The 23,700-nt window shown below is 38.5% G+C and overlaps 1 protein-coding gene across 2 annotated transcripts; it reads left to right on the top strand.

Annotated features, from left to right (window-relative positions):
* The first annotated feature begins 219 nt into the window (after window positions 1-219).
* ATPSCKMT (ATP synthase c subunit lysine N-methyltransferase) lies at window positions 220-9,373 on the top strand. Of its 2 annotated transcripts, none has more exons than XM_027889047.1 (5): window positions 220-302; window positions 862-1,133; window positions 2,211-2,348; window positions 3,088-3,138; window positions 7,838-9,373. In XM_027889047.1, exons 2-5 carry the CDS (start codon window positions 867-869, stop codon window positions 8,033-8,035), a joined length of 654 nt encoding a protein of 217 aa, XP_027744848.1. In that variant the 5' UTR covers window positions 220-302; window positions 862-866; the 3' UTR covers window positions 8,036-9,373. The 2 variants fall into 2 exon arrangements, with proteins under 2 accessions (XP_027744848.1, XP_027744849.1); XM_027889048.1 differs by having other exon boundaries at window positions 231-333.
* Window positions 9,374-23,700: the final 14,327 nt, after the last annotated feature.

The following is a 23,700-nucleotide window of genomic DNA, read 5'->3' as shown; positions in this document are numbered from 1 at the left end:
CCAACGTGACGCCGCGCCCCGCCCCGCGCCTGCGCAGCCGGCACCTGCGGGACATATTTCGCGGGCGGAACCTTTGTGGCGCCCCCGGCGGACCCTTCTGGAAGGGTCCGGCACGGGGGGGAAGCGGCATCCTCCGGCTCGCGGGGGTGGAGGTAGAGAGGATCTTCTCCATGGCGGTGGGATACGGGCGCCAAGCGCGGCGACAGCGGGCCGCACGGGGTGGCGTGAGCGCGGCAGAGTGAAGACAGACACACGGCAGAAAAAGTGTGCGCGGCGCTCCTCTCCAGAGCGCCTTCAGAAAGGTTCATGTCCCCCACCCCGCATGGCGAAGTGGTACTGCCCTTCCCTATAAGTGCCGCCGGACCAGCATGACTGTAGGTTCGTTTGTCAGTGGGTTTCTTTGCGATCGCGGTGTCCAGGCGGGCACGGCTGAATGTCCCCGTCCCCTGGAAAAAAGTTTCTCCTGGGAGGAAGAAAAGGAACTCCTCCGGGACGTTTCTCTGTGTGCGGGCTCCCGAGCCGTCCCTGGCTGGGAGGTCCCTGCCTGCGCTGCCCTTGAGCCGTTCCGGGGCGCTGCCGACTGGGCGGGTGGAGGGGTGATCTGCGGGCTTTCATGGAAACGGCTCTCCTGCTCTGAAACAATGTAACCTCCTGCCTCGGCTTCTCGGCAATTGGAGCATGTCCCTAGGGTCTGGGAATATAACGGGGGAGGGAGGGGACGGGTTTGTTTAGTTGGTTTTTTGTTTTTTGTTTTGTTTTGCTTTGTTTCGAATGTCCTCTCTCTTTGATGGAACACACTGCTTTATCGCAACTGAGCATTTAATAAAGCTGTTAGTGAAAGTGCTCTCTGTCGGCCCCCAGGTGCGATGTCCGAGGCGGCGGTGAAGGAGAGCCCGGAGCAGGATGGCGAGGGCGGCTCCAGGAGGAGCAGCTGGGGGCTGCTGGTCACGGCTGGGCTCGGCGGCACCTTGGTGGCCCTCTATGCCGTGGTCACCCCCTTTGTGACCCCGGCCCTGAGGAAGGTGTGCCTGCCCTTTGTTCCTGCAACTGCCGCTCAGATCCAGAATGTGCTGAAAATGTTGGAAAATAGAAGTGGCCCCCTAGTTGACATTGGTAGCGGGGATGGCCGCATTGTAAGTTATGGACGTTGCCTTCCTTCATACCATGCCTCAAAAATGCCTTCATACCGCATCTCTACCAAATGCTGTAGCTGTGGCTGCTGTCTTCTCATACTTAAAAATGTCTTGTCTTTGGCATCCACTGGTTTTGTTTGAGTCTTATGCAAAGGATCAAAGTTGAGAAAGATTTACATTGAGTTTGGGTGAGTAATAAATACTTTTTGCTCCAGTCTTGCAGCTTGACCAAGGCAGCATACAAAATGATAGCCTCGTCGTGGTGACTGGAGGGAATTGCACGTGTTCACATGAACAGATGCCACCAAAATATTGGTGCTGTGATTCCACATAGGTGTATAGCTGCAGCAAATGAGGCTGTGAGATTAAATAGCACTGCGCTTTTGGAGCTGCAGTTCAAGCTTAATGTATAAAGGTGACAGAACAGAAAAGGAGAATGAAAAATGACTGATGGATTACAAGAATAAAAATTCATAGTTCATCAGACGTTTCCTGATTCAAATTTGTCAATAACCTTTTAAATTATGTATTAAACCTTTAGTCTATAAACTGTGTCTTTTTGATTTTTTTTTTAATTTTTTTTTTTTAAATATGTATCAACAGATCACTTTCAGACTCTTGCTGTTGGTTTTGGCTTTGATTCAGGTGTTGCTCACGTGCCTACCCCTCACTGCTTTTCAAATAAGTGGCCTAATTTTGAGCATTTTTCCTTGTGTGTTTTACTGTTCTCTCCATGGTCAATTCTGGTACTCTTTAATTCCAAGATAGTGTTGTGAATCTGTTTAATTAAACTTTTACTTGAGTCATAGATGTACTACAAGTTTACAATTTTGCCCTGTGAATGTTTATGAATTAATTTTGTTTGTCTGAATATACTTATTTTAATTGGATTAGCCATAATAGTAAAATGTAGTTTTGAGTTTTTGTTCACTATACCACACTATACTCTTGGGCATTTAAACCTGAGTGACTTACACAAGTGCTTTCTTTTGATTTATATTTTAAATAAAACTCTGCTCCTGTTTAGATGAATAGGCTTTTATGTTTCTCAGTGAAGATTTGTTTTCTTTCTTGTAGGTGATAGCAGCTGCAAAAAAGGGATTCAAAGCTGTTGGTTATGAATTAAATCCCTGGCTAGTTTGGTATTCCAGATACCGAGCCTGGAGAGATGGAGTACATCAGAATACCAAATTTTATATTTCAGACTTATGGAAGGTAGGTAGTGAAGTATGTAAGAAGGAATCTAGGATGATTGAGAGATTTTCATAGTTTGGAAATACTTTCCTGAAGGAACTGTAATGCTGACTGGCAACAAGGTGCTATATTGGGCTTTGAGCAAAGTACTTATGCTGGGACTCAAGTTTCTACAGGCTTAATATGCTGCTCTGCTGGTTCTGAGCTTTGTTGAAGTGCTGCCCTTTATCAGTAAAGGCTACTTGAACAGCCCTGTGCCTGATGAATTACGTGGGGCTTTTTTTTCTGGGTTTGGGATTTTTTTTTTTTTTTCTCCTCAGAGAGTAGCATAGGAAAACTCCATGGCACTGACTGGAAGTACCCAGGCATTAGAATGCCTAGTATGTTTTTATAACTAGCTAACATTTAACAAAAACTTAAACTATACATTATTTTAGCATTTACAGAAGCTGTGAAAATGCTCCAAACTTAGATATAAATAAAATCATGTAGGTATTTTCTAAATTTATGCTTTCTGTTCTACTAAAATTGGTACCATATCCTTGGCCAGACTGTAGACTTTTTGCTGTTCAGAATATAAAGTTTTCTTTATGTGGAAATTTGTGTAATGAAAAGTTGATACAGGATCTCCTTTCATATTTTTGGTCTAAATGCCTGCTGAAAGAAGTGCAGCTAGAGGGATTGGGAGAAAAGAACGGTAAGAACTTCTCTGAATATAAATGCCATTTTCATTAAGACTTGTTCTCAATTTTTATTTTAGGTTTCTTTTTCTCATTATAGAAATATTGTTGTTTTTGGCGTACCTCAGATGGTAAGTTTACTATTTTTGCACTGATTAATTATTTTAATACAAAGGCATTCAGTGATAGTACATTTATCTACAAAATGAACTAACCTGCAGCAGATCAAAGGTAGTCAGTAACAATCACAAAATGATAGAATGCTAAGGGGTTGGAAGGGACCTTAAAGATCATCTAGACCCATCCTGGGCATGGATGGCAGGGATACCTGCCACTAGACCACATTGCTCAAGGTTTCATCCAACCTGGCCTCCTGTTCCAAGGGCTTACCACTTTTACAGGAAAGAATTTCTTCCTAATGTCTAACCTAGATTTCCCCTCTTTAAATTTGCACTCATTCCTCCTTGTGCTATCACTTCAGTTCCTAACTGAGAGTCCGTCTCTGGCATCCCTGTAGCCCCTCTTCTGACACTGGATGGTTGCTATGAGGTCTCCATGCAACCTTCTCTTCTCCAAGCTGGACAGCCCCAACTCTCAGCCTATCTTTGTAGGGGACGTGCTCCAGTCCTCTTATCAACTTCATGGCCCTCCTCTGGACCTGCTCCAACAGTTCCATGTCCTTATGTTAGGAGCACCAGAACTGTACACAGTACTCCAGATGAGATCTCACCTGAGCAGAGTAGAGAGGTAGAATCATATCCTCTGACCTGCTGGCCATGCTGCTTTTGATGCAGCCCAGGATTCAGTTTGGCTTTCTGGGCTGGCAGTGCATACTGCCAGCTCATGTTGAGTTTTTCATCAGCCATCAACCCCAAGTCTTTCTCTGCTGGGCTGTTCTCAATCACTTCTCTGCCCAGCCCATAGATGTGTCTGAGTTTTCTGTGACCCAAGTATAGGACCTTGCACTTTGCTTTGTTGAATTTCACGAGGTTTGCATCAGCCCACCTCTCAAGGTGCCTCTGGATGGCATCCCTTCCTTCCAGCATATCAACTGTAGCACACAGTTTGGTGTTGTCACTCAATCCCAAATAATAATATTTTGATATTTCATCGTTGCTTCATAATGGCCATGATAAAGCCTGGTAAAACTTGTGACAGTATGTAAATTGGAAAATACACATGTTTTTGAGAAGAATTTTCTGTCCATTTGTTTGGAATCAAATGAAAACCGCTCAAGGTGCTCGGAGAGAAGCCGATAAATTTGTTCTCGGAAATTTCAGTTTTTCATTCTGAAAAAAGGAGTTTGCAGGGAGAAGATGGAGTAGGAAATTCACTAAAACTCATTTTTGGGAGCCTTGATAGAGGAGAGTATTGAATTTTGTTTATGTTCTCCAAAACTCAGATCACCTCAAGTAGGCCAGCAGCTGATATATTGAAATAGGAAGGTACACAAATACCTCAGGTAGCTCTGTAGCCTATGTTCAGTGTATCTTTAGGGAAAAAGCATTCCTCAAAACTGGTGTAGAAATATAGTTGCATAGATTTCTTTAGTGCTCTCCCACTTGAGTTCCAGCAGGGGGCAGTACAAACGTTTGGATTTGAAGTCAGGAATTCTGCCATGGCACCGAGGGGGAAAAGTGCGGGTGAAGAATGCAGCTTTGGTAAACTAGAAATTAACAAATGCCCTGGGAAAATGTGGGTAATCCCAGAAGAAATACTGACTTAACTTTAAATGTAATAAAGTGGTATAAATTAGTAACAGCTGTGATAGAAAGAGTAACTTTAGGGCTTAGAAAATCTTTTGAAATCCAGTAAATACTAGGCTAAATTCTTTCAGTAGAAATACTGTCATAAATGCAACAGATGCAGGCATAGGAACCTGTGTTTCCTGAACATTCATTTGTTTATGATCCCCTTTAAATTTTCTTCAGTCACAACCCTCTGGAGTGACTGAATTAAGTTTTTTTGAAGCCTGAATACATTTTTTCTCTTTTTTTTTTTTTTTTTTTTTAAATTTTATTTTTTTAATTGTTTTTAATTTTTTTTAAATTTTTTTTTACTGAGGACAATAGATCTCTTTAGCGTTTTTAATAATGCTGGTCTGATTTGATGCTGCCACACAGTGCTTTTACTTCATATCCAAGATTAGCTTACAAAACTTGGATTTATTGATGGATGGAATCAGAACATAGAATGCTTAAAAATATTAGGAGGCAACTCTGATATATTGGGTCTATAACTATAATTTTCCTAAAATATTCTTTTGTAAGCTTAAACGCATCTATAACAGGATATTACATCAAAGGCACACCCTGCATGTATGTGACAGTGGAAGTTACCTGCACCCTTTGGAAATACATTTTCTTCAATCACTCTTGTTTTCTAATAATGTTCTGTTGGGTTTTGGTTGGGTGTTTGTTTTTTTGTTTGTGTTTTTGATTTTTTTGTGGTTTTGTTTGTTTTGGGTTTTAGTGGTTTTTTAAATTTTTTATTTTTGTGGAATTTTTATATATTTTGTGCCTTCATGTCTTAAGGTGATCTACATTTGTAAATTATTACTATCCTTTTAACCTTTTAATATCTAAATGTTGCATCATTCTATCAAATTAAATAGAGTTTTACACATAATAGAAGTAGCCTGTGGAGTTTGCTGTTGCAATTCTCATTCAGATACATACAGTATGGAAGAATAAAAGGAACACCAAATAGATGTGACACTGCTGGTGTGCTTAAGCATATCAATGCCATCGAACTTTTCTGAAGGACAAAAATGGCTAAATCTGCTGAGTTTCTTTTTTTTTTTTTTTTTTTCATCCAGAACAGGATTACTCTCTGGGATGAGAAAGAAATTTCTTTGAAGTCTTAGTGTGTTAATTCATTTCTCACTTAATTCATAACAAAATTTGCAAGGAGAGTATCTGACCAGTCAGATACTGTCTGTCTCTGTTCTAGAAGAGTAGTGGTATTTCCCTTGACTTTCATATCCTCTCAGTGTTTGTGAAAGGAGCAAGGCTAGACCACTGGTGTTCAACCAAGGAGAGTTGCATCCTGGTATGTGACGTGGTCCCACACAGCATCCTGCTCTCTAGATTGGAGAGAGGTGGGTTTGGTGGATGGACTATTTAGTGGATAAGGAATTGACTGGGTGGCTGTATCCAGGGGATAATGGTCAGTGGCTCAATGTCCAAATGGAGACTGATCTCAAGTGCTGTTCCTCAGGGGTCTGCCAGTCCTGCTTAATAACTTCATTAATGACATAAACGGTGGGATTGAGTGCATCCTCAGAAAAATTTGCAGGTGACACCAAGCTGAGTTGTGCAGTCAACATGCCTGAAGAATGGGAGGTCATCCAGAGGAACCTGGACAAGTGGTGAGCCCATGGGAACATCATGCAGTTCAACAAGACCAAGTGCAAGGTGCTGCACCTGGGTCAGGGCAACCCTGGTATCAATGCATGCTGAGGAATGAGCAGACTGAGAGCAGCCCTGCTGAGAAGGACTTCGGGGTGTTTGGTGGATGAAAAGATGGACGTGAGCCAGCAATGTGCACTTGCAGCCCAGAAAGCCAATTGTATTCTGGGCTGCATCCAAAGCAGAGTGGCCAGCAGGTTGAGGGAGGGGATTCTGCCCCTCTACTCTGCTCTGGTGAGACCCGACCTGGAGTGCTACATCCAGTTATGGGGTCCTCAGCACAAGACAGATATGGATCTGTTGGAGCAGGTTCAGAGGAAGGCTATAAGCATTATCAGAGGATGTAGCATCGCGGGCTGGAGCTCCTCTCCTATAAAGACAAGTTGAGAGAGTTGGGGTTGTTCGTACTAGACAAGACTTGACTCTGGGGAGACCTTGTTGTGGCCTTTCAATACTTAAAGGAGACTTATAGAAGAGATGGGGACAGACTTTGTAGTAACACCTGTAGTGGCAGAAAAAGAGTTAATGGTTTTAAACTAAAAGAGAGTGGATTCAGAGTATATGTAAGTATGAAAATTTTTGCGATGGTGGAACACTGGAACAGGTTGCCTAGAGAGGTGGTAGATGTCCCATCACTGTAAATAAGCAGTCATGCTGAATGGGGCTCTGAGCAACCTGATCTAGTTGAAGATGTCCCAGCCTGTGGCAGGGGGGTTGAACTAGATGACCTTTAAAGGTCCCTTCCATTCCAAACCATTCTATGATTCTGCATTCTGTTTCATGCAGTGCTGCTGCAGGTACTCACATGCATGTGTTAACAGGCTGTGGATTCATCAAAGCTCAATTTCAATAGTATTTCACATAGCAGCACTTCACAATACAGTGACAGCAGATTGTTTGCCTTTAGTTGTTTGTGTGATGTTTGGAGTGTCCCAGGATCTGTCTTGGGGTTAGACTGTAAATTATGACCACTGGTGACTTTTGAGTACCACACAATAGCTCATGAACATAGAGGTGTCAGAAAAAGCATAAATTCAGGGGGCTGAGCTTTCATTCTCTACAGAGAAGAATCCCACTGCAGGGAAAGGGAATCATGAATTGGAACATGCAAAGTCTTTTCTTTCCTTCTTTCCCTTTTTTTTTTTTTTTTTAATCTAAGGGATAAATTTTTGATTTAATTTTTAGAACTTAGAGTTAACAATTTCCTTGATGTCACCAATCGGGCACAATAGCCATTGTCTCGTTTTAGATATTCTTTGTCAAGGCATCAAAGGCAAAAATATATATCATGAATACTTTTGTAAGACTTAAAAAAAAATCCTTAAACTTGGACTTCTCTTGAACACTTGAATTAGATTCTAAGAGAATGCTTCTGGTTTTTTTTAACTGCATCTGAAAGCTTTTTATTATTACTCAACAGATGCCACAGTTGGAGAAGAAGCTGGAAGAAGAACTTGAATGTAATGCCAGAATCATTGCCTGTCGCTTTCCGTTCCCCTGCTGGATTCCAGATCATACTACTGGAGAGGGAATAGACACTGTGTGGGCCTATGATTTGAAACATTACAGAAGATGTGAAAAAAAAAGTTTGGAAATTACACCAGAGACAGAATCTTAAACAACTAATTTGGTAAATTTTTAGCTATGATTTTACCTGTTAAAGATGACAATAATGTGGATAGAGCCCCAGCATATGGAGATATGTGTATTCACTTAAAGAACTGAAGTGCACTGGTTATCTGAAAGCAAACAAAGGTTACTGAAAGATGTAGTTAACTGGCTTAATGTAGTGTCCTGCTTTAACTCCATTTGGCAATGAAGTACAACACGTGTTCACCCCAGTCCTCCCACTCCCCCCATGTCTTGGGAAGGAAAATTGGGAAAAAGGTTATATCTGTGGGTTGAGATAAGAATAGTTTAATAATTTAAATAAATTTAATAATAATAAAAATTGTAATGAAAAGAGAGACAAAAAAAGAGAGGAGTAAAACCCAAGAAAGATGAGTGATGCACAATACCATTATTCACCTCTTACTGACTGATACCCAGCCCATCCCAGAGCTGTAATTAGCCCTCCTTGCCAACTCCCTCTGGTTTATATACTGGACATGATGACATAGAATATCCCTTTGGCCAGTTTGGGTCGGCTGTTCTGGCCATGCGCTCTCCTGGCTTCTTGAATGCCGCCTTCTTGCCAGAGTATGGGAGACTGAAAAGTCCTTGACTTGGGGCAGGCACTGCTCATCATCAACTGAAACACCTGTGTTACCAGCATTATTTTCATCCTAAATCCTAAACACAGCATTCTACCAGCTACTAGGAAGAAAATTAGGTCTATCCCAGCCAAAACATGACATGTAGCTAATAAAAATTATGAGAAAGTTTTATAGAAGTAGAAAGCTTTAATATGGAAAATGGGATAAAAACCACGGATCACTACTGTTGGGGGAATCTCTGTGTAAATTAAAATGCTCAGATTGAACTTAATATATTTGTTCTTTCTGACTCTACGTAGCATTTGTTGTTGGTGTTGGAAGTGGTGTACAAGTAGCTTCTCAAATGAGCTGTTGTTCCCAAATGTCTTCATTATGTATGGCAAGTAGCCATAATGCTGCATACACAAAACTGATCCAGGTAGAATACGATGGTGATACAGATTGTTCACACCTCAACCTTGAATGTGTACCTTTAAAAGTTAAGTATGACAGAAGAAGCAAATATAATAAGTTTATTCATTAACACAAGTGCAGCCCCTGATTATATTACTGAATTTTTATTTCACTTGTTATGTAAAAACAAACTGTAGAAGTGTGCTCTTACTGAACTTATTGGTACAAGCCTTTGCAGATGGCCCTCTGCTTTAGTAAGGGGTTTCAGAAGTTGTTTACTTGTCAGTGAAATGTCATCATTTCTGTGTGCTCAAACTTTGGATAAAGGTATGGATGAGAGTTGCTTACTTGAATGTTTGAAGGCTGTCTCTGATTCCAGAGCTAATTGGTCTGGCCAACTTGCCTAAATCTGATTGAACCTCATTTAATTTATGACAGGAGATGAGATGGAAGGTTTTCAATCAGACTTCTTTTGCCTTCTGCTTTTCTATACTGTCTGATGAGATCTCAGAAACTAGTAGTATTGCTGTGTGGCTTTTCCTTCTAAGTGAAGCAAGTTCTCCCTGTCCTTTTGCTGACACTGGTTTGCAGTGGGGTACTGTCACTGCATTGGCATTTTCCTTTTCTGTCGTGGTTATAGCACTTTTCTATTTTATAAAGGTCTGCTTACTTGTTCTTTTTTTCTGGTTCCCAAGTAAGGTTTTACTGTTTTCACCCAGAAGCAATTAGTCAAAGTTCATAGTCAGCCTCTCCTGGCCCCAGTTAACATATAGCCTGTTTGTTAAGCAGTGACTATTGTTTGTCAGACCTTTGCATATATGATACCCATAGAATGAAGTTAAACAAGCTAAGCAATTGTCAGCTGACTTCAAGGCAGTCGTTATCACAACTAAAATTATCTCAGGACAAGAGAAGTGCTGAGACTGTACAATTTCAGGTAATTACAAAGTCTGTGATATTTTATTAGGTGTCAGGAAAGCAAATTTGCTGGACAATAGTATCTGGCTTGAAGAGAAATTGGGTACTATTTGGGATGTGTAGCCTACAATGATACCTGTAACCAGGCTTTTTGTTTTTGGTGTGAGGGGAGAATTTAAAATACAAATCTACACTGAGGATTTGAAGTGAAGCAGTGGCGTGGTTTTGTCCTGATAAGGTATACGAAACAGGGGAAAAGGGGGCAAATGTATCTGGAGTCTGCAAAGGAGAAGAGATTTGCCTTGCATGGCAAAGCACAGTTGTAATTGTGGAGACTGAACTGAAGTACACTGGTTTCTGGTAAGCAGACTTTTACAGCCTTTCACTGCAACGTTACATAAAGCATCTTCTAAAACTACGTTAAATTCTTTCTGTTATGATCTCAGTGTTATGATTATTACACAGTGACAGGACAGTGGCTTATCTAAAATGGCTGAATTAAATATCCTAAGGCCATAAAACTGGATCTTTAGACAAAAGAAGTCTGAAATTATTTCTATTGGAAAAAGACCATACAAAGTGTAAATTAGTTAATTAAGCAGAGTCCTTCCTCAAATGATTATAAAGGAGAAGAGAACACAAAAGATTTTGATCAACTGAATTGTGACTCATCTGCAGTGCAGTGCTTTGACCCAAGTTTCTACAGCCTAATTTCACTAAAGTTGTTTTGTAGGGAATGAAGCAGCTGTTTGCTTTTTCTTCTGTGTTTGACTATATATTTTTCTATTGCATTAACGTTTGCCTATTAACAGGTAAAATTGAATTTCTCATTTCTGTCTGTGGTAAGGATTTTGGGATGTGCACTTACGAGTTACCACTTACTGGTCCAGAAATACTTGTTAGGAATTAAAAGAATTAATGATGTGATCATCTGAGCTTTAGGAGAACTAAGTGCTGCCCTCCAGGCAAGGAGGAATTTATAAATGTTTTAATGTAAAGCAGAGAACTGTTTCTTCCTCTGGCTACTTACATTTGGGGGCCTATATTGAAATAGCAGTGATCTGAAAGTTTGGAATTCCTTACAACATAAGGAAGTGTGCTGTATTTCCTGTTTCCACGACTTCAGTGTGAAAGGTAAAGCAAATTGCTCTAATTTACACAGGAGGACCGGGGAATCATTTTCTTATCATATTGGCCTCAATTTTTCTATCACTTGCTATGTTCTCCAATTGGTTTGCAAGATTAAATACTTAACTGTGACTTCAGTTATCACTGTATGGATTATTATGTTGATACACTTCCAATTGCTAAGGTAATGCATTATGATTTTGTTGATTCGCTACTTCAGAGTACAAATTTGTTTTTTCTGAAAACCAGGAAAGAGAACTGCCTTTATCAAATTATAGTGTATGTCTGAAGCCAAAAGAGGAAATCTTTGAGCTACACATGCTGTTCAATACCAAAGAAATTCAGATACACAGAAAAAAACATAGTTTATTTTTGTTTGTATCTTCTAGTAGAATCACTTTTGGGAGTTACTTGTTTTATTCTTTCCTTGCCCTTCCAGATCTTAGCAAAAAAAAGTTGTTACATTCCCAAATGAGTAATTCTTTCCTAAAATACTATAGAATTTGATTCTTTTTGTAAATAATACAGGTCAGAGTCAGACCTTCAGTGTTTTTTCTTTGTTCTTCCCTCCCTCTCCACTTTTTTTCTTTTCTTCTTATATTGAGACACATTATGTCCCCACAGGTTTTGTGAAGCAAGATAAATTGTACCAATGCAGCATCTGAGTGCTGCATTTCTAATTTTTTAGGGTCCCATTTCCATTCTGCACAAATTGGTTTTCTAGGAAAAAGGAGAGGGGTATGGCTACAAGAGAGCCATCTGATAGGCAGCTTGCTTGTTATACTGCAGAGTCACTACAGCCACGCAGCAATGTCAATCAAGCCTGATCCAGTTTTATTTGGGAAAATATATGCATATTATGTGGCTTTTAGGCATTTCTGTATTACTGGGTGTATAGAAATTCTTGGCTTGTCCTCTGGTCTGATTATATTATGTCAGTTAATCTAATACTGCTCCAATCCTCTGGCTCTGAGCTGCTGTTTATTTCTGAGTCATGAGTTGTAGCCAGGTAAGAAGACACAGACTCTGCTTTCAAATAAAGCACCACATTTCACAGATCAGTTGCATGAGTATGGTCTGTGGAAAAAAGTTCCAAAGCGAAGGCTTTGGGGAAGTCTTTCCCCTTCCATGAAGGACAGACACCTTTCAGAAGGCAACAGAGATCTGAATTCTGTGTATTTTTTTTAACAATGACTTGAGCTTTGCTTTTCCCATGTGTGTGTTCTTCAAACATTTTTAGCACCTTAATACCATTCTAAGATCTATAGGGGAAGTGAGCAGAGGCAGCATTTCGGTTTTCTTTTATATTTTGAGCTGTGGGAGGAAAGGAAAGGAGGAAAGGGATCTTATGGTCCAGGTATGACAGTTTTAACTGTTTCAAAAGCAGTTTGACAGACTTGCCCATCATCTGTGCACATTTCTCATTGAATGGGAAAATCCATACTAAGAATAGGCTGTGATGAGAATTCACTCAGACGTGGGTTCATGTCTGATACCATTACACTTAAACAAACAGTATTGATAGATTGCTTCATGCTTCTATAGTTTCACTTTCCATGGTTTACAAATACTGAGGCATTTTTTCAAGAAAGGACATGAATCCTTCTAATTAATGGTTCAGTTTTGGGTTGTCCTGTGCAGGGCCAAGAGTTGGACTTTGATGACCCTTGTAGGTTGCTTCCAACTCAGGATATTCTATAATTCTATGGTTGAAGAGGGAAACCTAATATCAGATTTAATGCCAGTAAAATCTGCTTTGACTGATTTATTTTTCTTTTACATTTGACAAGATTGCAGCTCTCTAGGTTTAAAATGTAGTTCCAACTTGTGTTCCAGAAGTAATATATGTTTCTTCTAGAAGATTTCTTGAATTCTTGGTAAGACAGCGTGGCAACTGTGTTTAACTTAAAAATTACCCTTGAGTGAGATTACATATTAATTCTGCAGCTCTTTTCTTTGCATGATAACCTTTCTCTTCACCCTTGTTTGTTTTACTGAGGGAGACTTATACAATGATAACTACCATTTTTTCCCATTTTGTTTCTGCATTCTCCCTCTTTATTTGTTTGCTTTTGTTTTTTCATATTGTCTTTTTACAATGTGACTGACTTCAAAAATTCATCAGATCTTCTGATTTCTTTTTTTTTTTTCCCCCTGTAAATTAGATTTGTGGAGGGGGGGTACTGGTTTATTTTGGTTTTTTCCCCAGTAACTTTAAGGAAGACTAAATATGTTATGGAATGTTCTTTTTCTCTTTAATGTTTTAACATGCATTTAAATAACCTTCTTGATTTATTTAACAGTCTTTATGCTGACATAGCATGACTTTTGTTTCCAGAGGATGAAAGAAAAACACATCCACCCCAATGGTATTTAGATTGAAAAATAGCTTTGGTCTGCAACAATTCTGACTATTTAGGAGTTTTAAGTACCTAATTTCACTTTTTTTATTTCACCACTTGGCAAATGAATACAGGCCTTTTATCCCTTCAGTAGTTCTTTGCATTTGTGTTATTTGTTCAGGTGGGACTTTTGCTGACTTCTTTTTCTTATTATAATATTGGGGTTTCTATTAGAGGATTTGGTTGAAATGTCAGATGGATGTTTTTTCTGCAAGTTGGTGTGTAGACTTGGAACAATCACTGTGATACAATCCAGTGAACTGCTAGCATTGGTAAAAAGGAAATAAAACCTGCTTACCAGTAAATGCACAGGGATATTTTTCAGCTTACTGTATATGTTGTGGTTTTTAAAAGTAAATTAGGTTTTTGAAGGTCATATAAAACTTGTGGCACAAAGAGGTCTTTGCAAGGTCAGAAGAAGTAAATTACTGGCTTTCAGCCTTAGGTTTGTGGCTACCTTCTGAGGAATCCACAAAAAGTAATTTAAAAAGCACATCTACTATCAGTAGGTTTATATTTGCTGCCCATGGTTGTGTTCTTCCATTGGAAAAATTAAATGTGTCAGAAACGATCATTTGAGAATCCCTGAACTAAAAATATGGGTTTACATAAGATATTAACTAAATGGAAATGAGTTTATCAAAGTGAGGAGGGTTTTTTTTCTTCTTCTTTCTATTCCTTGCCTGGATTGTGGAGCTTTGAACCTCTGCAGTGTACAAAATACATGAGCCTCTGTGTCTCTTCTGGTGAGCGGGTAACTTCCTGTTTTGCTATGTGAGAGCAGTTGCATGATTTTGCACAATCCCATTGCATTCTAATAATTCTGTCCTTTTAGGTAATCTGTTTTATATATCAGAGGTAATTTATTATATATACACTGGTATAAGGGGCTAATTATTTTTTTATTACGAACTGCTTAAACATTAAATTTACATCTTCAAAACACCTGATGAACTGCTACTGAAGCCTGTCTGAAAAGCCAAGAGAATCTGTGAAAATCTTTAAAGATGTAATGTCTGTAGCTGTCCATGCTAGAACTCTGGTTCAGAGAGACATAAATACCTCTCTTGCATATGCTGTCTTGATTCTTGATTTTTTTTTTTTTGATTGAAAATGGAAGTGTGAAGAGGAGATACAAAATAAATTATAAAAGCTTGAGGATCAATGAAAGTTCTGGGAGAGAAAAACATGAGTGGTGAGGGATATAGCCAAAATCTAAGGGGCCTTCTCTGTCACTATCACTCCAGCCTATAAGGTTTGGAAAGTATACTTCTTTTTCTATCTTTCCTGTTGTTTTTTCAAGTTTATCAGAGTGTACGTGAATCAAAATAATTTATGTGTCCAAGTGGACCATTTTCTAAATTGTGTACAGGGACTTTCATCATCTATGTTCATGTGTATTTTATTAATGTTTCCTTCTTTTCAGGACACAGAAACCAAACTAATACTCTGAATACCTTTATGCTCAATCCTAAATAAGCTTTGTGCGTGTGATCAATATCAATTGAGTTTATTTGCAAACAGATCTCACACTGAAGTAATTCTAAAAAGAGTTTGAGCAGGAATGAAAAAAATAATGGACATCATGGGAAAATACTAATGTTATTTACTGATGGTAAATCTAAATCTAAAATACTAATGTTATGTAGTGTTATTTAGGGTTGGTAGAGTCTCCTGCCATTGAGGTACTTTTAATTTCAGTGGACAGTCTGATGTGTCAATCAAAGCCAGGGAATGAAAGACTAGTACCAAAGCAGCACTGTGTGTGGTGCTTTAAAAGAAGCTAATTTTCCAATACTATCTTCAGAGGATGCCTTCTTGTTTTATCTAAATTATTAACTACAGTTATTGTGCTGATAAAGAGTGTGGTGGTAGGAAAGTATTATTGACTGAGCCTATACAACTACTGAGCCTCTTGAAGTGTTTGCCCTATAGATAAATAATTCACATAATTTCTTTACCCTTTCCTCCCCCCCCCAAAAAAAAAAAAACCAAACCCAACCCTTTGTAGTGTCAACATTACAGAATTAAAATGGAAACTACGTTTATGACCTTTAGAAATTAAACACCAGGAAACAGCTTCTAATATAAAAAAGTTGCTCCAGCAACTGGGTCTTATTTACCAGAGAGCATGAAGTATAATGTAGATCAAATCCAGACTGATTTAAAAAATGGTTTAAGTTACTTAGAAGAAGTTAATGCTTCTTATGAGTCTCCTGGACATACACTCTGAATTTATTATTTGTTTGATTAGGTTGTTTGATTAGGTTGTTTGATTATTATAATAAAGACACTGATCAAATAGCACTCTTCTTAGGATTATTTGTCTGCTGCGTGAAAATTAAGTAGTCTAAGCACTTTCCACGCACAGGAAGCCTGGATGCTGGATCTGTCACCAGATTTTGTGTATAGCTGTTTTCTTCATGCTTGTCTGTACTTTGGAAGACTGTAAACAACAGATGATTGGAATGGGAACATTTTTCCACTTGGGTTATACTTGTACGCATAAGGGCAAAGGACAAATTAGCTGTTGAAGAATACCTTTGATCTCTTTCAGGATATCTGATCAATAGTGATCCTTTGTATAGCGTTGTTTTATTCTGGCTCTGGTAAAATTTTCATTCCCACAGGCATAAAACTTGACTCATTTGTCTCTCTATTCTGTTGTATTCCTGAAGAATCTATTGTTGGCAATAGAAGTCTCTCTCCATTTCTATGGAAAATACACAGGAGATGTTTTATTGGCCTTAAGAACCTCACACCCTGGTGAGACAGTGTTGCCTCCCTGGTATTGGATATGCAGGTCATTCACTATCTAAGCTTGTTAAGTATCAGGGTTGTAAATGATGCAGCTTTCTTGATAGGGTGTCCAAGCAGCACTGAACCCAGGATACTGGAGCTCAAGTTCTACAGCAGACAACCCAATCAAAAGTACTGAGCTTCACTTTCCATTTGTTGTTAGATCCTCCCTAATCACTACACACATCCCACACCCCTACAAAATAAACAGCCCCCACCTCAGCCTCATCCATCAGAATATATTCTTTGGTTTTCAGCTGCTAGTCCACATTACTTTCCATCTTTGTCTAGGCCATAGGTTTAGTGGGGCCTGCTCACCTTATGTTTTGGTGAAAGCAGGGTCAGTTTTAGCTTCAGCTGTCTCAGTCAAAGGTCTGTCCAAGAAATCCTCACAGTCTCTGAAGGCACTGGAATGAGTGGGCTCTGGGAGCTGAAGATTTTCTGAAGCTCGTTGTCGTAGTGTGATGGAACGTGCTAACCAATGTTTTTCACAGGCTTTTATAAATACTCCTTTAGTGCTGCTGAATTTTATCTCTCCCTCAGTTTTGGAACTCTGTAAAGTAAAAAATAAATTCCCTCCAGTTTTCTCTCTGCCTAATAGTAGTAGAACATTGTTCTTTAATTTTTCATTGCGGTTTGTTTCTGGTACAGCCCATTCCCTTCAGTGGAGGGAAAGACTTAACACAGAGGTCCTTCCTCTCCAGCACAAACTTAAGAGCGAGGCTCTTTCACCGAGGGGCTTCCCTTCCCTCTGGAAAGTCTCTAATAGCACAAAGATCCTGTACCAGTAATGGTGAGAAGGCTTTCTCTGAAATTCCAGTTGCTGATACATTTGTTTCAGACGCCATTTCTCAGGACCACAGCTAGGACTAAGAACATCTTGATTTGCAACCAAGACTTTGTGTAATTACCTGTGACTTAAGGTTAGTTCACAGGGTCTGATGTTGGGTCTGGTATGAAAGATTGGAGTAGCAGGACTTTCTCAGTCTGCTTGCTTCTTTGGGAAATGTCAAATTTTGCTCCTTAAAGTAGCATAGTTTCTTTTATACACCAGTAAAAATATCATAATGCATTAATATAATGAAAATATAAGAATAGTCTTCTTATACTCTGGCAATAGACTGAGCTGAATGTTACTGAATAGAGATTCCTAGGTTGGAAACGGAGACACAAGACTGTTCTCCCTCCAGTAAGTATGTGTTGTGCCTATTAACTTTGGGGAATTTGTTTGCAAGTATTTAAAAAGCAATAAAAGTACGCATAGAAGATGGCAGTTGGAATGCTAGTTATTAGTTTGCATTCAGCCCTGCAGTAAAATGCAATGTTTATACAATAGTATTCATTTTCAAACTGCTACTGAATAGTAAATCTAGCCACACTTTTGTAGGGTTGACTGGTATTATCTTCACCCTTTACAACTGTGAAAAGTAGCAAAGAGCTAATTTGTTCAAGACCACAAAGTAATCAGTGGTAATGCTGTGATTAAAATGAAGTCTGCAACTGCATGCCTGTGTCTACAGCTGGAAGAATATGTTTTTTAAATGACTGCTCCTCAGGGTGGCAGTACTTGTGTGCTTTCACAACTGATGGAGCCAAAGATAGAAAGAGCTATATAATGTAGTGCTTTCTTACTACTTACAATTGTAAGACATAGCACTTGCAGTGGTTTTGTCTGTCAGATTTATGATTTTGATTTTGTTTCTTTGGTCTAACCATTTTATTAGCTCTTAACATATTTGATGTCTCATGCTTACTGCTTTTAACTGCATTTGGGTCCCTCTGTCATTTTGTTATACATGCTACTTAATAGTTAAACTCATTTCTATTGAAGTATATGACTTGGCACTGTCTACTACGTCTGGGTCTATTTTCGTGTGAGAGTCAGTCTGGTTCACTGTTTCATGCTTTCCATTATAGAGAAGTTCTGTCTTCGAACAGCTTAAATCTGTTTTTATGGGAGTATTAAACAAAAATTGGCTTCAATTCAGCATAGGTGTTGTGACTTCCATATCTTATTGTTTTACTTGCCTTATAAGTTTTTTGGTGTTTTTATTTTTTTCTTTTCTTTGTGCATGGGCTGTGTCTTAATTCCTTGAGGACACTTCACTAAACATAAATGAAACTTAATTTTTATGAAGTCATCAGACTGATCTGTCATAGCCTATGTTAGTAAGCCCTACATGCTCCTATTTCTCATTTTTATTTCTGTATTTATTCATGGGTACCAATGAGATGATCTGAGAGAAGAACTATTTTCTTCAGGCCTTAATAACTTTATCCTTCTTCAAAACGGCATGTGTATGGAAAAGCTTTCTGTTGGTGTGACCCATCAACAGCTCTTGCCTTTATAACTTTTCTCATTTTTCCCTGACATAAGCACTGGCTTTAAGTAAAGTTACTGTCTTGATCTTCAGAAATGATCAGCTTAACCAGGTCAAAACCAGCAACGATGGATATTATATTAGTCTACTTAGAAAACAGACTGCTGAAATCGTGTGTGGGCTCTTGCTAGATTATTTTCTGTCTGAATTTTCTAAAATATGAGGCAACAACTTGACGTAGTTTCCAAATATAAACAAACACAAAACAAAATACTTTCTCTACCTTATGCAGGAAAAGGCATAAGTGAGCAATGTGTGAACAAATACACTACATCCACCATGGCAATCAAATAGCTCATCTATTAGTTAAATAAACACAGTCAAAGCTTGTTAGCACAGGAACAGTGCAGTAAACAACATTGCTGGTTTCTGATCACTGAATCATGAAAAGATATCATAAAATCAGACCAGTCTTGACCAAAAAAAAAAAAGAAAAAAAGAAAAAAAAAAAGCTATTCAGAATGAGTATATAGAAAAGGCTGCTTGAGACTCTTTTCTACATAGTAACATGAATTAATAGGTTGGGTTTCCCCCCAACCCCCTCCCCCTCCAACCCCCCCAGTCAGTTGAAAGGTTAGTGGCAGTCCCCAGCCCCAGGCTTGAAAGACTTTCCTCTGTATCACCTTATAGAGAACACTACTGTGGTTCAGTGTTAACACATGTAATTAACACTACTAGAATTATATAAAATAGGAAAAGGGGACAGTGAGAGTAGTAGTTACTGCCAATTAGGTAGTGTTATCCAACTGCAGTAACTCCTGAATGTTCAGTCTGCACTACTATTGTTGTGCCACAATGGTACAGTGAGAGCCATAAGATCAAGTAAAAATCAATACACTTTTTAAGCCAGTGGCCAAGAATGGAATGGGAAATGCAAAAAGGCCAACTGAACTGAAAAACATTAAATCTTCTCTGAAGAGCAAGAAGTTTCTGTGCTAGCCACTTTCAAAATATTTATTGACAAGTGATAGAGAGGAAATGTGTATCTCAATTTAAATTGATTTCCTTATTATGGAATTGTTACACTACCTATTATATATATATGCATTAAGGAGTATGGATTATGCTGATAAAAACTATTTTTAAAAAAATGTGTCCTACAGTTTGTATTAAAAATTAAAATGCTCGACGGCTGAAAGTCCTAGTTCAGTGCATGTCCAGCAAGTGAGGAGAACCTGGATGCTCACACAGGGGTTTTCACATGGGCATCTGCCTCTTCTGGAAGGATAAAGTTTTTTTAATTGCTGTCGCCTGGTATTTTCTGAAACAAACTGGGTAAGTGCACGACAGCAGGCCAAATCCAAACATGACATGTAGTTACAAATACTACTAGATGTGAAGAGAAGGTGCAGCCTTCTCTTAAGTGCATGCTGCATACTGCAGAGTGAGTTCAGAGCCTATTTCTTGTTATTGGCAAGACACTTATAGTTGGCAGTGTTCGTGTGACTTACAAAGTAGAATTAACTTTCTATCTCCTGAATTAAATCTAGAGGGAGGGAGTCAAGATAATAATTAGCTTTTCCTAGTGATAAATCCTGCTGAAGTGTCATTCATCTGGCCCTACAACTCTCGTATTTGCTGGCCTTTAGCTGATTGAACAGTTCTTTGTCGTTTGGCCCAATGAAATTGAAGCTGACCTCAATAGCGAGGTTGCAGACAACTTTAGCAGGTGGGGATTGATGTGATCATATGGAGCTACTCTGACTCCTGCTGAGCTACTGTGAATTCCTCAAATTACTCTGGCAGAATTTAATGAAACTGTAACAAATTGTGAGTCCCACATCTCAGTAACTAGTACTGAAGGACAGCTTTGGCAGTAAGATCCTAACCAATAAGAAGCAATTTCTCTGCCACCAGAGTTGTAAACTAAGCAGCAACTCTTTTAAACTCCTCTCTTTTCTTGTGTCACCTGTGTTCCCCAAATTTTCAGCAAGTCAGGGCTTTTAATGAATTATCATGATATAGAAGTGATATGGAAACTTCTCTGTCCTAGGGAGGCTTTGCTCCAGCATTTTCCTACTGAGGATCTGCTGTCTACTCCAGTGTCTTCCTTCATCTTAGGGAAACTTCTCTGTGTGACCACCTAGGAGCCATTCTGGCAGTCACACTCACACCACCTAAGCTGGGGCTGAGGCCCCTTTGCAGCCACACCCACCATACTCACACAAGCAGACCAGGCTTCCACATCAGCCCAACCCCAGCTTTCCCGTAGCAGAGTCTCAGATATCCAGATCCTTAAAATAATTTAATCATGGTGCAATAATTAACAGCTCGAGCTGGTGCTCCAAGGAGGGACCCCAAACAAAAGACACCCTGGGCTTTTATACCTTCACAGTCTAAGCACAGGAAAGTCTGGACCTGTCAGCTCCCTCTGTGTCTCTGAGTGTCCTGTCCCCTGGCTGGACCACAAGTTCCTGTGCCTTTTGTTGTGCAAAGTGTCAGCAAGTCATGGTCTCTTGCCTTGGGCTCCCGACCCCCCAGAGCTCACTGCAGCTGCACACTGAGCTACCTGCACTACACATATTCCTCAACACTTCACCCAAATGGGGCACAAAGAATGCAGGAAAAGGTCGCCGCCAACACTGAGCATGGCTCTACCTGCTCCACTCAGCTCCCAAGTTTCAATGATGCCATTGATACTGAGGACAAACCTCTTAATTTTCTGCCTGTAAACACTTCAGGTTTTGTTTTCTGTCATAGTAAATCTTTTTTTGGACTTAAATGAGAGACAGATATAGCTCTGACTATCAGTTATGTGGTATATGTAAACTGGGAAGGACATGTTGATTTCCTGATCTTATGGTATGCATAAACTAGTTGATATATAAACTTAAATATGGAGCATAATTATCAGTTTATTAATATGCAGTCATTTGTGATGTGTTTTATTTTATAGGCTGTTGCAGTGCATAACTCAGTAAAGCATTCTGTTGTAGCACAGTGAAAATGTGCAATACCATGTTAATATACTCATTGTAGTCCACTATATTTTAAATATGTCAATTTTTTATTTTTACTTTTTTAATGTGCTTTGGGATGACAGAAACTAAAACCTGACAAAACTTCAACTACTAGAGTGCTACAACTGAAAACGTAATTTGTGATAATTAATCAAAAATCTTTGTTAGTTCCTCTTCAGAATTATTTCAGATATCAAATATCTAACTAGTCTTTCTTAGGACAAGAGAGTGATATATTTAAGTTGAGAATGCTTGGTCAGTAGATCGAACTACGGTGCCTGTTCTGCTATTTAAAGAAATTTGCATCTTACATTCACACCAAGAAAGTGAATAAGGTATTTCATATTTGATGCAGTTTGCTTGAAAACTTTGAACAGCCAGTCATCAGTTCCTTTCCACAAATTGAATGCAAAAATCTGTGATTGAATGACACTCAAAACTGTTACTTTGTGAAGATGGATGTTATTTGAAAATTAATAAATCCAGATGCTAAAGAGAAGAGTTTGATGTAAAAATTGAAAAAATGGGAAGTGTGTTCAGATTTTAAATTGCAGTTATTATAGCAATGAAGTGACTTTGTAAAGCAAACAGAATTTCAAGTACAGTAAATATGCTAGTCAAATCAAGGTAAATGATAAGAAAATGAAAATGGAATAATACTAACAATGTTATAATTTGAAAGTAAATCTTGCAGCTCAGTTCCTGTGTCCTGTAGTGCTTGCTTTTTGATATTAAGTGTTCCTATATAAAGCTGTTTGTAGCATATTTATTTTCATGTAATTTGCTCGTCCTTTCTCATAGCGTGTTTGAACATCATGAAAAAGCAATGATGATTTGTTTATAGAGTCATATTTTTCCTGTAATTATTCGTAAAAGTCTGTATTTGGACAGTTTTCAAGAACTTACTCTTTTTTTTTTTTTTTAGATGGGAAATCAGTAAGTTTTAATGTATTTCTAAAATCAGAAATATTCATGCTGTTTATTACCTCATGTTTTAGTCTTCTGGTAAACAGCTTTTTCCAAAAACGAGTTGTTGAGTAAATCATTGCTGTAACTGCAATGATTTGAAGTCATGTATGCATATACTTGCAAAAAGTTGATTTCAGTCATTCTTTAACTTGCCTGCTTAGGTACAATTTTAGTAGTTGATTTTTCATGAAACAGTGAAATCACATTGACGTTGCATGAAATCATAACTTATTACCTTCAAATCTGTTGCATAACAAAGAATTTCTGCTTTGATCTCGATACAGGCAAACAAAGGTTTTTTATTTCTTAAGAGCAATTTCAGCAAAGTGATTTTGCTGTCTAACGTGAAGTTGTCACGCAAGCACAACAATTGGAGGGAGCTTTTGATTTTCTTACTGCAGGAAAATCAATGGATGAAATTTAAAAAGAGGTGAAGTTTAAGTATCAGCTTCCACATGAGATTTCTTTGAAGTTTTGTTTAGCTACATTTTCTACTTTCTCAAAAAGTATGTTCAGTCCTAAAAAAGTGAAGAGACAGTAACTGAAAAAAATATAGATGCCATTGTTATGTGGGGAAGATAAGAACTTTTAAGCTTTTTCCTTGATGTTTATGAAGTTTACAGTAATATCTTCTAAATAATGCAAATTTTGTAAGAACAGATGTTGTGTTCTTAATATACTTGAGGATAATCTTTGATATAATCAGAAATTAAGGGGTTTAGTAGTATTTTGGAGACATGAGCTTAGTCAATGAGGGATGTCTTCTGTTTTCAGAAAAATGGGTTTCAAGAGGCAGTTGTATCTGCATTATGTTTTACACTTTCATGCAATCATGAGAAAATTTGAAGCATATTTAATCTTTGAGTGGAAAAATGCATATAGTTAGAGACAACTGTGTTAGGTTATTGAAAAAGTGAATAGAGGTTGTTATCTGAACTTCGTAATCTGCCAATAATGTGTATGAATATTGAGTTTGTGTTTTAGTTTATTTTAAAAGTTGAAGATAGAGATTTACTTTATGTTACTTCAGGGAGGTGAATGCACATTAAAAAAGCCATTAAAAATATTCATATGATTACTAAGATAGTGCTATATCTGGCAATTTGTAGTCTGGGGG

Source organism: Empidonax traillii, unplaced genomic scaffold (genome assembly GCF_003031625.1).
Source record: "Empidonax traillii isolate 1590-97213 ecotype Southwest subspecies unplaced genomic scaffold, ASM303162v1 scaffold249:size1902748, whole genome shotgun sequence".
Classification (NCBI taxonomy): Eukaryota; Metazoa; Chordata; class Aves; order Passeriformes; family Tyrannidae; genus Empidonax; species Empidonax traillii.
Note: the sequence above shows the minus strand (reverse complement) of the source record. Positions and strands in the feature narration are given on the sequence as shown.